The sequence below is a fragment of the Ailuropoda melanoleuca genome, chromosome 17 (genome assembly GCF_002007445.2).
Source record: "Ailuropoda melanoleuca isolate Jingjing chromosome 17, ASM200744v2, whole genome shotgun sequence".
Taxonomy (NCBI): Eukaryota; Metazoa; Chordata; class Mammalia; order Carnivora; family Ursidae; genus Ailuropoda; species Ailuropoda melanoleuca.
In genome coordinates, this window is record NC_048234.1 from 11,313,482 (window position 1) to 11,326,771 (window position 13,290).

General features: G+C 51.9%; 1 protein-coding gene across 9 annotated transcripts in view; it reads right to left on the reverse strand.

Moving 5' to 3' along the window:
* The window catches only part of EPN2 (epsin 2), a 79,008-nt gene that overhangs the window by 21,426 nt on the left and 44,292 nt on the right, over nt 1–13,290 (reverse strand). For 8 of the 9 annotated variants that reach the window (XM_034647431.1, XM_034647430.1, XM_034647429.1 and 5 more), the window contains one exon: nt 1,560–1,672. In XM_034647431.1, coding sequence (XP_034503322.1) covers nt 1,560–1,672 — 113 coding nt within the window. Of the gene's footprint in view, nt 1–1,544; nt 1,673–13,290 lie in introns of all 9 variants that reach the window. The other variant, XM_034647428.1, reaches the window with a different exon arrangement.

The window sequence follows — 13,290 nt, forward strand, 5'->3', positions numbered from 1 at the left end:
CCCCCCCACCACCTGTGTGGCTTCCCTGGTTTGGGAGTCCCATGGGGGAGCAAAGGGGGCACAGGCACTGCCAAGTTGGGGAAAGGGAACACTAATTCTGAAATGCTTTCTTCCTCAAAATGAAAATGGCTTTATAATTCTAATTATAGAAGCACCACGTCTCCTTATAAAATACAAAAGCCTGAGAGTCCAGAAAGGAATCAGGAAGAGGGTGAGAATCACCTATCGCTACATGTTATTTCTAGGATTTCAAACAAATGATTCATTACACAGTTGACCCTCCAACACCACGGGCGTTAGGGGCACCAACGAACCCCCATCAGTCAAAATCCACATATAAATCTGACTCCTCAAAAATCTAACTACTAAGAGCCAACTGTTGACTGGAACAGGAGTAATTCGCTGAATGCACATTCTGTGTATGTGGGAGTATGCTGTGTTCTTGTAAGGAAGTAAGCTAGAGGAAAGAAACGTTAAGAAAATAAGAAAAGGGGCAACAGATTTACAGGACTGTATGTACCAACGAGAATCCACACTTAAGTGGAACTGCACAGCCCAAAGCTTGTGTCGTTCACGGGGCACCTGTATCTAATTCATGTTTATTTAAGGCAAAGTCACCACATGCAGAAGCCTGGGTTGTCCAAGCTTTTACATTATCACAAACGAGAAATTCAGCTCCTTGTGTTTTATTTATTATAAAGTGATAAATCACAGAGATGAATTATGCACGAGAATGGGCTCCAACTGTCCATCTGCCCCGGCATTCCTGGCCCTTGTCCCCGGGCTGTCCATCAGTGACAGAGCCAGGCATCCACAGGGACGGCTTAATGGCTGTGCGTTTCCTGCTATGAACAGAGGGGCTTTAAGAGAAGCTGTCCGCCACAGCTGAGCTTTAAGGATGTCTCCAGTGAGAGTGACACAAATCATGCTGGGACAGCCACCTCTGCATTTGCTGTGGAACTATCCCTGGTATCTGTCTCGGCACATGACCTTGAGGGTCTCGTGCTCCCTGACTCCGTCTCCCCTCCCTAACCCAAGGTCAGCAGGGACAGACCTGATCGCTGGGACCAAAGAGACGACAGCTTTGAAAGGTCATTTCCAATACGCCTTTCCCTCCTTCTCCAAGTTAAAGTAACGTGTGATTATTAGAGAAAAACAGGAACTGAAAGAAAATTAAAACTCCACACACTTCCGTCATCAAAACATAGTAAGGGCTCTTATTACCTGCAGCTTGTCCTCCCAGCTTTGTTTCCAGCATTCACATGCTGTGGATCTGTCTTACCAAACCGCCTTCCCCGGGGGCTGAGCCCAATTGAGCACCCACACTCGTGCGAAGGGACCATGACACGAGGCTGTGTCTACACAAGTGTTTCTGGGAAGCACTTCTGACCAGTTCACCCCCCTGGCAGTGGGTGGCGAGAACACCGTTGTGGCAACGCCACATCCCATCTCGGGAAACTCTGAGGCCAGGGCCTGTGTCTGTCACTGTCCCTCCTTGTGGCCCATGCCCCCCCCCAGTCCCCAGCCCAAGCCAGCAATCACACCTGCCTGGCACCAACCTGCTCGGCCACTTCTCTGCTCATGGCAAGCGCCAGCTGCAGCTGTAACTCCTCTTCTCCGCTAGTCTGGGGCCGGGCCTGCTCCAGCTCGGAGGACACCCGCGGGGAAGTGGCTGTGGGGGGAAAGGCAAAGTCACCGCGTGCACCCGACAGGCTGGTGCTCACGGTGACCTGGTCAGACCACACCCGCCCCCATCTCCCACCCACAAAGCCCGACAACGTGGGTGCCTTACAGGCAAGGTCTGCGAGTATGTCCAGGTTAAAACCCAGTTAACACCAAACGGGCATTCTCAGGGACATAAGGCATGTGGCCAGCCACAATCAAGGCGAGGCCTTGGGGGCAAGGCCGCAGGTCTGGCCTCAAAAGGATGAGAACCTCCGTCTTCGCTTCAGAGCTGCACTGCTTCCAAAAGAGAAACTAATTTTTTTTTTTTAACGAGATCAAAAGTATTGCTCTCGAACAACTGGATCAAAGGGTGTCATTCACACAAGCACAGGGCATCTGTGGACCAAGAAGCTCACTCAAGACTCCCACCAACATTTAAGAATCTCACTTTGTACCCCAGGGTGGCAAAAACAGTGGAAAATGAAGCCTAAATGTGTCTGCAGCAAGCCTGAAAGTTTTTGTTTTCTACGTAAAACTATACATTGACCTGGGAAAAACTTTTTTTTTTTTTTTCCTGTAAGTAGTTAGCTAGTATCAACACTTGCAAGCAGTTCCTGGAAAAACAGTTTTACTGAAGGGATGAGATGTGAACAGCTGGCTGATGCAACAAACCTCCCCGAAAGGCATCTTTACGCGTTCACACTTACACCGGGCAGAACCCCACAGACGGGAAACGCGGGGGCTTACACGGCCACTGGAATGTTCTGTGCATCAGGGAGTGTAGGGGTCTCAGAAACCAGACGTGAAACTTTGGGAGCATGGGGCCACCTCTGCCTCCACTGCAGGAGAGGGTCCACGGTGTCTCTGAAATTGTCAAAGCCAGGCCCCACTGCGTCCGACGGTTCCCCACTCCATCCTCCCTCCGGGCCTCTGTGCACGCCATTCCCTCAGCTCACCCGGCCACCCCTATCCTGCAAACAGTTTGGTAGATCATGCCAGAAGGAACGCTCCTTGAGGAAGGTCCACGCCTGTCTTCTCACCATTACATCCAGTGGCTGGCAAATACCCACTGGACAGAGATGCGTGGAAGCACACAGAGATGGATGGACAGACAGACAGATGGGAGAATTCAATTTCATGGCAGATGGGTAGTGGTTCGAAAATGCTCTAATTGTGTGTCAGTTTTCTTCCTTCTTTCATTAGGTCCATTCCAGCAAACCCAACCATCAGGACTCACCCACCCACATGCTGCTTCTGCCTAAAGCTCCAATCTGAACTTGCTCTTAGGATTGCCCCTGCGAGAAAGCAAATAAGGTCAGGAATGATTCCTGAAAGATGAGGTTTCTAGTTGGTGAGGCTCTGGCTACCATGAACAAAACAGGAGAAGAGAGTGAGATATAGTTAGGGTCACCGGAGAACCAGGCAAGGCTGCAAGGGGCAGAGGGCTGGGCAGGGCAGGAGACTGAAAGGCGATGCTTTGTCACAGTGTTTTTGACAAACACACGAAACATACAGCTCTTAAGAGTTCATCCAGGGGGCGCCTGGGTGGCACAGCGGTTAAGCGTCTGCCTTCGGCTCAGGGCGTGATCCCGGCGTTATGGGATCGAGCCCCACATCAGGCTCCTCCGCTAGGAGCCTGCTTCTTCCTCTCCCACTCCCCCTGCTTGTGTTCCCTCTCTTGCTGGCTGTCTCTATCTCTGTCGAATAAATAAATAAAATCTTAAAAAAAAATAAAAAATAAAAATAGAGCTAGATGGCAAGAAAATGTCAAGTCCACCTTAATAATCCGATTCATTAACAACACACCAAGACAAAAGTACATTTTTGTTGCTGCTGGTTTTGTGCGCAAGCCTCCCCTGTGCCAATCCCAAGGCTTAGGTCTGTTCGGGCTTTCCTGTACTCTAGAAGCCAGGGTATCACCACCCAGACTGCAGACTAAAGATGCCGCACAGTTTCGGGAACTGTTCCGGAGCACTCTTCTCAGCCGGCTGGGGCTCCCACACAGATCGCTGACCACTCAGGCTGCCTGCCTGTTCCCAGCCTCCTTCCCCATGATCTCGGAAGCTCGTTTCACAGAACCCTGTCTGTAACGAACGCGGCACATTCGGCAGCCTCCATTCATGGCCACACGGAAATGGGGAGTACATAAAGACCACCCGTATCCCATCCCACAGCCCGAAACGGAGCTCTGAAAAACGAGCCCCATCTTGGCAGAGAAAGCTGCCACTTGGCTACACCGGCACAGGGCCTGATTCAGGCCGGCCAGGGATGAATGGGAAGGGGCTCTGAACAGGGACCTTCTAGAGAAATGAGCCTCCCTTGTCCTCTGAGCCTTTCAGCACATCTGCAAGGCCAGACTAGCTTCAAATGCAAATGTACCCGTCCCTGTCTGCCGTAACTGACGCTTGTCAAATAATGCACAGCCAGCACATACGGAAATAGCTTACCACATCAATGTGGAAATTAAAGACAAAGGGTATTCCCCTAAATGCTGTGGTTTTTGTCAACGGATGTACAGCTCAGTTCCGCAGATGGCAGGATTCACAGCCACCGGCCCCGAGTATCAGCTGAGCTGCACACAGCGGTCTCTGCTGTGAGGGACGACTCCAGCGGAGACATTCTTGCCTTAGTGACAGCATCTCAGCCCCACAAAGGGCCCCTTGTACCCGTGTACATGACAGTGAACACAGACGTGCTTGTGACATGGGCCTGAACGCACCCTTGTGGCCACCTGAGCCTGGCCCAGCGCAGAGGGGCTGCAGGTCCACAGTTCACAGGGACCCCTGGAAGACCCAAGTGGCCGAGCGAGGCTTTCACACCTGCCACCTTCCAGAGGGAAGACTAAGAACTGTGAGTGTAGGCTAATCACTAGCAGAGCGGCAAAGGTGCCATCACCCTTCCCCTACCACTGAGACGTCTTTCTGACTACGGATCCCACCTGGAGGAACTCAAAAGTCCTCACTTGCTGCGGCCAAGAATTAGAAACATTGGCTAGGCCTCAATTTTATCCCTTCCGGTCTGTTATCCTGGCTGAGAAAGCCCAGGGGAAAGGTTGAAGAGGAAGCCTGTAAAAGCCAAGTACTCCCTCCAAACACAAGCTAAGGGGAAGACCAAGACACACCTCCCCGTGCGGGGAGACGAGCGCGTCTGGCATTCACGCCATCCCGCCGTGCCGGGGAGTGCCAGGCCGAGTGTGCATGCCCACACCCCCGGCTTCAGCAAGGACCTTGTTTCCCAAATGTGCTCCTTTAAAGCAAAGGCTGCAAGATTTTCTAACAAACATGCTTCGGTTGGCCAATCTTGGGCAATTGTGAAAGAAGAAATCGAAGCAGTCAAGGTAACAGGAAAATAGGAAATCACTTCTTCTCGGGCCGTTGTGCTATTTTCCTAGAAAGCACTCATGCAGCGTTTGCAATCACATCGATTAAAGGGAACACACACTGTGGGACAGGACCTGACCAGCAAAAGGCTCTGCGTGGTGACCAGCATGACTTCTGATAAAGTTCTCTGGTCTGTGAGCCCCACACAAGGTGAGCGCCTGGTCTCCACGTGTCCCTGGCCGATGCTGGGCGCACAAGGCACAGCTGACACTTCGGGAAGAATGGAAGGTCGCTGGGCCTCAGGGACCCGAGAAGACCCCATTTGGATCTAAACACTGCTGCCACCATTTACAAGCCTGAGCCTGTTGGCAGACAGGCATGCCAAGGTTCAAATCCTGTCCTCACCACTTCCTAGCAGTGAGATCACATCCAAGTGGCCTGACCTCTGGGGGCTTTTGTATCCACATCTGTGAAATGCAGACAAATGGGGTCTGTGGGAGGGGTCAGGGGTGCCCAACACACCGTTGGCTCTCCCCGGAAAATGAGTCTTGCCCCGGGTCACTGCTCTCTTCCCATCCCATGACCCCCAGGCTACCTAGGGGCTAGAGCTGGCGGGCACTCCCACTCTCCACTTCACACAGCAGCAGCCGTGAATAGGTACCCCGCGGTACCCTGGCCCTTCCTAGGCCTCCGTGAGAACGGGACTGGGGCCACGGCCCTTCAAGGGAGGGGAGCTAGGGAGCGGATACTGAGTCCAGGGCCAGCTTCCGCCCTCCAGTGACCACTTCCCTGGCCAGCTAAGTTCCTTCCTCATTACCAAACTGCAGCGAAGCACTTACTGGATTTTTCTCAATGCGGTGACATCTTCCTGTGGTTCCATGGGCCACTTCCTGAGTCAGCAATGAAACCTCGGCCACCCCCACCCAGCAGTCTGACCCGAGCTGAGCCTCCAAAACCTGTTCCCACAGAAGACCTCCAGATCTTCATCTCCCCTCCTCCCAGGGAGGTGCGGGAAAGGCTGCTTTCACTCAAATCAGGCGAATTATGAGAAAGTAAGTTCAGATCACCCCAGGTAACATTAAAAGAGAAAAAATATAAATACGTGGTTAGAAAAGCCAAAAAGGTGTAAGATGAGAAGTGTACCCAATACCACCACACTCTGATCACTTTCAGGCCAAAGGGGGTCTGTGTGTGTGTGACTTCACAACAGAGGGACAAACTACAGGTCCCCAAGCTGTGGCCACCCTCTGCCTGTCACATGACATCACCCACCTCCCAGGACAGTTTGGGCAAAATCTCTGATTTGATTCCAATCTAGACTCTAGATGGATTTCCGGTTCACAGAACGACAGGGCGAGGACGGAGCCAAATACCACACAATGCAATGGATGGACAAACCCAGACCAAGGGACACTCTACGGGACAACTGGCCCAGTCTCTTGGAATATCAAGGTCACAAGAAAAAGAGCATCTGCTGCAGACAGACCGAAGGGACGGATGATCAGATGCAACTTGTGGTCCTCAGGGGATCTCAGTTTAAAGGAATCAGCTGCAAGACACGCTGGGGACAACTGACGAGACTTGAATGGGGCCTAGGTACCGGCTGGCGTTGGTGCTGTGGGTTTTGCAAGGTGTGATAAGGGCACTGTCATTCACCCTTCACGAAGAGACACATACTGAACATTTACGGGTGAAACGTGGTGATGCCCGTAACTTTATTTTTAAACACTTCAGCATAAAAGGAAGTGGGAGCCACACCTCTCATCCTGCCCCCATCCCTCTCCCCAGAGGAAACAGCTGTTGACATTTTCTTGTGATTCTACCCAGAAAACCGTTTAATGCCTACTCCGAGTGGATATGCGTGGGCGTGCATTTCCGACACTTACCCCCGGGGAAGCACGTCTATCCCTGCTGTGTGTGCTGCGTTGCTTGGCTGCGGCCTGACCTGGGCTGAGTGTTTTCCACATGAGACGCAGCCCAGCGTGCAGAGCGGGTCTGAATGCCTGTGTTCGGATCTGGACTCTGCCACTTCTCATCACGCAACCTCGGCCTAGGCAGGGAATCCTCTGAGCCTCGGTTTTCTCATCTGCAAAATGGAGACAGAGTACCTGCCTCCTAGAGTTGGTGAGGATCCAAAGACCTAATTTGTGAAAAACGCTTGGACCAGCGCCTGGCACATGATACTCTACAGCTCTCACCAGGATCTCAATGAACCCTCAGTCCAACTGACAGACCAGGGCTGAGGCTCAGAGGTGAAGTGACCTGCCCAAAGTCACTCAGCCAGTGAGAGACAAAGTCTGACCCTTATGGCCTTGTTCTTTATTATGACCCTTTTCACAGGGGAGGTAACTAGGGCCCAGAGAGGCTAAATGACTCGTTCACAGAGAGCAGAATTCAAAGCCAAGTCTCAGGGCCAAATCCCGTGCTTGCCCAGCACCCTAAAGGTAGCCTGAGACTCTCAGTCCTAACACTCAATGGACACCATGCCCCGCACTCCTCTAAGTCGGAGGAAAGTCCCAGTTCTCCTGGAGCTTGTGCACTGGTAAGGACAGATGATACGCGAATAAAGCAAGTGGGCGGGGGGGGGGGGATTCCAGGACAGAGGAGAGCTGGCTCTGTGTGCAGAGGTCAGGGCAGGCCCTTTTTTTTTTAAGATTTTATTTATTTATGTGACAGAGAGACAGCCAGCGAGAGAGGGAACACAGCAGGGGGAGTGCGAGAGGAAAAAGCAGGCTCCTAGCAGAGGAGCCCGATGTGGGACTCAATCCCAGAACGCCAGGATCACGCCAGGATCACGCCCTGAGCCAAGGCAGACGCCCAACGACTGCGCTACCCAGGCGCCCCAGGGCAGGCCCTTCTGAGCTACTGGAGCAGAGGCCTGAGTCGGGGAAGGAGGCCAGGCCAAGTAGGTGGGAGCTTCACTTGGGGTGGAGGGTAGAGGCTGTGAGGCTGGTAGAGGCCGAGGGTGCCCAAAGGGCCATGATGGAAGAGCCAAGGTGGTTCTCAGGGCCCTTGGAGGGGCTTCGGCGGGTGTGGGTCTAAGCAGAGCGGTGATGCAATCTGACGGGTCGTAGGGAGCAACGGTGGGAGCCCAGGGCCAGGACGGCAGCTTTGCAGGAGGTGAGCAGTGGCTGGATTCAGGATATACTGAACTGAGATTCTGTTATACTTGAAAATGCTCTGGACTGACCAGCCTGAGGCCACAGGACAGTGTCTGTGGACCCTGCCCAGCCTGGCCCACAGCTCACAGCCGAAGTAGGCCTCAGGGTGTGGTGATGCCCCCGATGCAAGGGGCAGACTCAGTACTCAGAGTAGGTGCCTCGGGCAGAGCTCAGTCCCTCAAGAAGCCCCGGTGACGTCTGGTACAGAACATGACCTTATTTGGAAATAGGGTCTCACTGCAGATGTAATTAGCTAAGATGAGGTCATCCTGAAGCAGGGTGGGCCCTAAATCCAATACTGGTGTCCTTACAAGAAGGGGAAGAGCCACAGGTGCAAGCACAAGCGCTCGTGCACACACACAAGGGGAGGCTGCGTATGACGGAGGACGGGGGGGGGGGCGGGCAGGGACTGGAGTGCCGTAGCTGCTAAGCCAAGGGACACCAAGGACTGCCGGCCACCAACAGAAGCTAGGAAGAGGCAAGTACGAATTCTCCCCTACAGGTTTCAGAGGGAGTGTGGGCCTGGCGACGACGCTTTGATCTTGGACCTCTGGCCTCCAGACGGGTGAGACAATCTGCTTCTGTTGTTCTATGCGGACTAGTCAAAGCCTTTCCCCATGCAACCTCGGGGTCCTCCCACCACCTGCCCGTATACACGGACGTGGGTACTTCCGTCACACAGGGAAAGGAACCGCCACTCTTCAGCTCCAGGACTGACTTGACTCCCCGAGGCCGCTCACGAGCCCACCCTCTTCCCAGGAACCCCAGCTTGCCAGCCTCTGCTCTGTTCCCAGAAGCCTCTAGCTCCTTCCTGCCTTTGTACCCCTCCCGCTGTTCCTCAAATGGGAAAGAGAAACTCCTCATCCAAAGGGTCCACTCCCATGCTGCCTTCTCAAGCACATCTTCCCTCATGGTCCACTAGGACTCTTGCTGGCTCGATTCCCACCACCTCTGGCACCTGGAGCGCGCAGCCTTCGCCTGCCCCTCTGTAATCTGTACTTATGCATTCTACACTGCGGACCTGTTTGCAGTCCGGCCACCTTCCCGACCTGACCTGGCCCAGCCCAAGGCTCCACCGTAGGCAGGGGCTACACTGGCTTCGTTACAGGCACAGAGCAAGAGTTCAAACACCTGCTGGCTCGTTTTCAAGTTGAGTGTCCAGTAAAAACAAGCAACGGCTATGACCTCCAAGGGCGCCCTTCATTCGCTCCTTACCAGCACCCTGAGACTGTGGTGCTGCCAACCTCTGTGCAGAGGCGGAAGCCGAAACCCAGGACGGAAGGAGGCACGGCCAGAACAATGGCCAACATTCCTATCCAGGCCGGGCTGGAGACAGAGCTGGGGGAGGGCGGAGCAGAGACAAAAGGCAGTCCTTTTATTTGTCTGCAGGACTCAAAGCCCATCCTCTGCCTGAAATAAAAGAGCAAGTTTGTGCTGTTCTCTCTGGGCTGCAGATTAAATGTTCTCCATTACTGGATCACCAGCTTGTGCGGTGCAGGAAGGAGCGGTCCTTTCTCATTACTGTTTTCCCAGGGGTCCCGGTCATTCCTGTTGTGCTGAGAGTCACTCCCTGGGTAGAGCACTGCAGGCGCNCGGGGGGGGGGGGGGGGGGGGGGGAGGCGGGGTTGGGCTGGAGGCCCACTTGGTCCCCGTGGAGGTAAGCAGGCCCAGGGTGAGGCATGAACGTCGACAAGATGTAATTTCTCTCTTTTAAAGTGAGTACTCTGATAGTAACTTCCATCTATTAAATCGGTGATGATCTGGGGTGCCTGGGGGGTGCAGTAAGTTAAGCATCAGACTCCTGATTTAGGCTCAGGTCATGACCTCAGGGTTGTGAGATTGAGCCCACGATGGGCTCTGCACTCAGCGGGCAGTTGGTTGAGATTCTCTCCCTCTCTCTGCCCCTCCCCCACTCATGTGGGCACGCTGTCTCTAAAATAAATAATCTTAAAAAAAATAAATTTGTAACGATCTTAAAAACAATTGCAGTACCCATGTTAGGTTCTGCGGCTTCAACTGAGCACTGTCCTCCACAGCTAGGGACACCGCAAATGGGCATGCTCTGTTCGGAAGGCACCTGTAATGTTTCAGACAGAAGGATGTCCACACACCTTTTCCGTTCATCTCACTGCTGGGAACTCCACATTGAATCTACACTGAATCTAAGGGCTCCTTTTAAAAGCAAGCTTTCTGCAACCAAGTTTACCGCAGTATTATTTACACTGGTGAGAACCTGAAAACAACTCTGATCGTAATGATGATAAGTGATCCATTTAGGGAGCATTTCCTTTGTGCAAGGCATACGGGAAACCATATGTCAGCACTGGTAATTTACACAATAATCCAGGAGAGACAATCCTTACCCTTAGTTTACCAATTAAAAGACTTAAACTTGCTTAAGTTAAGTAATCTACCCAAGATTTAACCTGCAAAACTAAGGCTCACTATGCAGCAACATGGAAAATGCACACAGAAAGGTGGGTGAAAAGATCAGACTGACTGACTGTATTATTTCTCATGGGAATTCCGAGCAAGGAGCCAGCTGAAGGGCAACCTCTTTTGCCACGACTGCACAGGGATCCCTGCAGCAACCGTCCAGCCCTCCGAGAGCTTGCCTCATCGCACCAGGCGCAGTGTGAGAACAGCCCGATGGCCAGCTGCTCTGATACACCTGCCAGCCCCCTCCCAGACACCACACCTGGGGCACCCTAGATACGTCTGCCTCTTCTAAACTGGAAGCCCACCAAGGGCAAGGCCTCAGTGGCTGACTGTGAGCCCCTCGCTACTCAGCGCTGCTCCAGGCCCACACGGACTTAGGAAATGAGCAAGTGAAAAATCTCAATGTGTTGAAAAATGTGCTTTGCAAATTTCATGTGGTTGTAAATGTCACTTGTATCTTGTCCTGTTGTCTGCGTAATACAAAGCATGAGATTTGTTCTACTTTCACGGAACACTACTCAGACGTGTGATCCAGATCTGTCAGCTGTTCTTTGGGGATGTGGGTCCTGATCCGGCCTTCAGTTCCTTTCCCGGTTACAAACCTGTGGGCTTTGCCCACGGAAAGACGGCCCAATGAAACGGCACCAACCAGGGGCTCGAAACCTCCCGTGCTCATGGTCCAGGTAGAGGGACCCTGGCACCAAAAACGGCTGAGCTGTTTGGTGTGAGCAAGAGGAGTGAAGGCCTGCCCAGCATCAGACCAGGATGAGCTAGGAAGCCCCACCCAGTGGAAGGCCGAGTGCAGCTGTTAAAATGTTTACAGGGTGGTGGAGGAAGGGAGACAATGCTCCTATCACAAGGTTATGAGACAAAAAAGCAGGGATGCAAAGTTGCATTAGTGAGTACGCAATCCTGGAAAAGAAAATGGTTGGAAAAAAGTCCAAAAAGAAATACACCATCATGTGAAGGACAGCCATCTTTGTGAAATAAGTTTATAGGACATTTGTCTTCTTTCTGTTACTTTCTACATAGTACTTTTATAATGAAAAAACCAGCAGTTTCTTAGTTCACGTCCACACTAGGCTTACCAGTTAGTACTGGAGAGGTGGGCCACCGAGTGAGCTGGTCTCAAGGGGGCCGGTTACTCCCCGTGGCTGGACTAAGCTCCCCGCTTGAAAGTGAGCAGGTGGACACAGATTCAATTGGCAACATCGATTTCGAGCTGCTGAAAGTCCAAGTATCGCCTGCTGACTGCAACTTTCTGAAAGGGCACTGCTACTGGGCATCAGATGGAGAGAGGGGAGGAACAGAAGGCTTCAGCTCAACAAAAGCTGACACGGACAGACCACTGGAGGAGCGGTGCCCGCACACTGCGATCACCAGAAACTTCCGCCCACTGTGAAGCCTGGGCCCATCCCAGGGGTTCTGACGTCATTGGTCAGACGTGTGGCCCAGGCTCTGGGACATGTGGGGACATTTAAAAGCTTCTAGGCAGCCAGCTTGAGGGCAGGTGGCTGAGAGACAAGAGAAAAGGCAGCTGGCAAAATGAGGAACAGCATTTTATTACTGAACAAAAACTAGCGACTACAAATTATACTGTTGCTAAACTCAACGTTAAAGCATCAAGAAACTGCACAAATATGTAAAGTGTTTCTTTATTCCTGGAAAAGTCTATAAAATGAATTTCCAAGAGACTAAGGCTCATGCTTGGGCAGACACGAAGAAAGAGGAGCACAACACATAGAAACACTACCAAAAAAAAAAAAAAAAAAAAGGAGAAAAGAAAAGTTAAGGTTAATTCAGCGTCAGTTCAGGGGTGCCTGGGTGGCTCAGTAGGTTAAGCATCTGCCTTCAGCTCAGGTCATGATCCCAGAGTCCTGGGATCCAGTCCCGCATCCGGCTCCCTGCTCAGCAGGGAGTCTGCTTGTCCCTCTCCCTCTATCCCTCCACCTGCTCGTGCTGGATCCCAATCTCTCTCTCTCAAATAAATAAAATCTTACTTAGCATCCATTCATTCAGTAACTGTTTACTGAACCCCTTTCCTGGGTCAGGCACTGGGCACTGAGCACAGATAAGACTCCTGCTCTTGGAGTGCGTTCTAGTGCAGAGACACAGAAAATAGAGTGAGTGATAATTTCAGATAGTAAAAAATCCTGTGAAGACAAAACAGAAGAGAGCCACATCATCTACAGAGATTGTAAGTGCATGACGCGGTCTCTTTGCCCATACCAAGAGAAATCTATCTCTAGAGCTTCCTTCTTATTTTTACTTACATAATTTTTACATGCCCCCTTGAGGTTGACGCTCTGAAACCAGCCACTGGGCAGCCGTGATTCAGACACTGTCACAGCTACGGGACTGTTACCGACCCTGACTTACACCTCCTTTTCCCTGTTCCATACTCCACTTACTGAGAGCTTATAAACAACACTCTGTTTACCTGTGCTGCAAAGGTGGCTTTAACAAATGGACAGATACAAATGTTGTGTTTGCAATTCAACTTTCTATGGCACAAGTCGACACTGACCCTTCACCAATAATCCCCAATCAGCAATTTGGAGAGCTGTGTTTCAATCTTACGCTGACAATCACAGGGGCTCCTTAAAACCTGGGTCCCCATTACATAACAGTTTAAAGAGGTTTCCCTGCTTTTAAAAAACATGAAAGAAAAAAGCATTACGTAAGGTGGGCCATACAATCTTAAT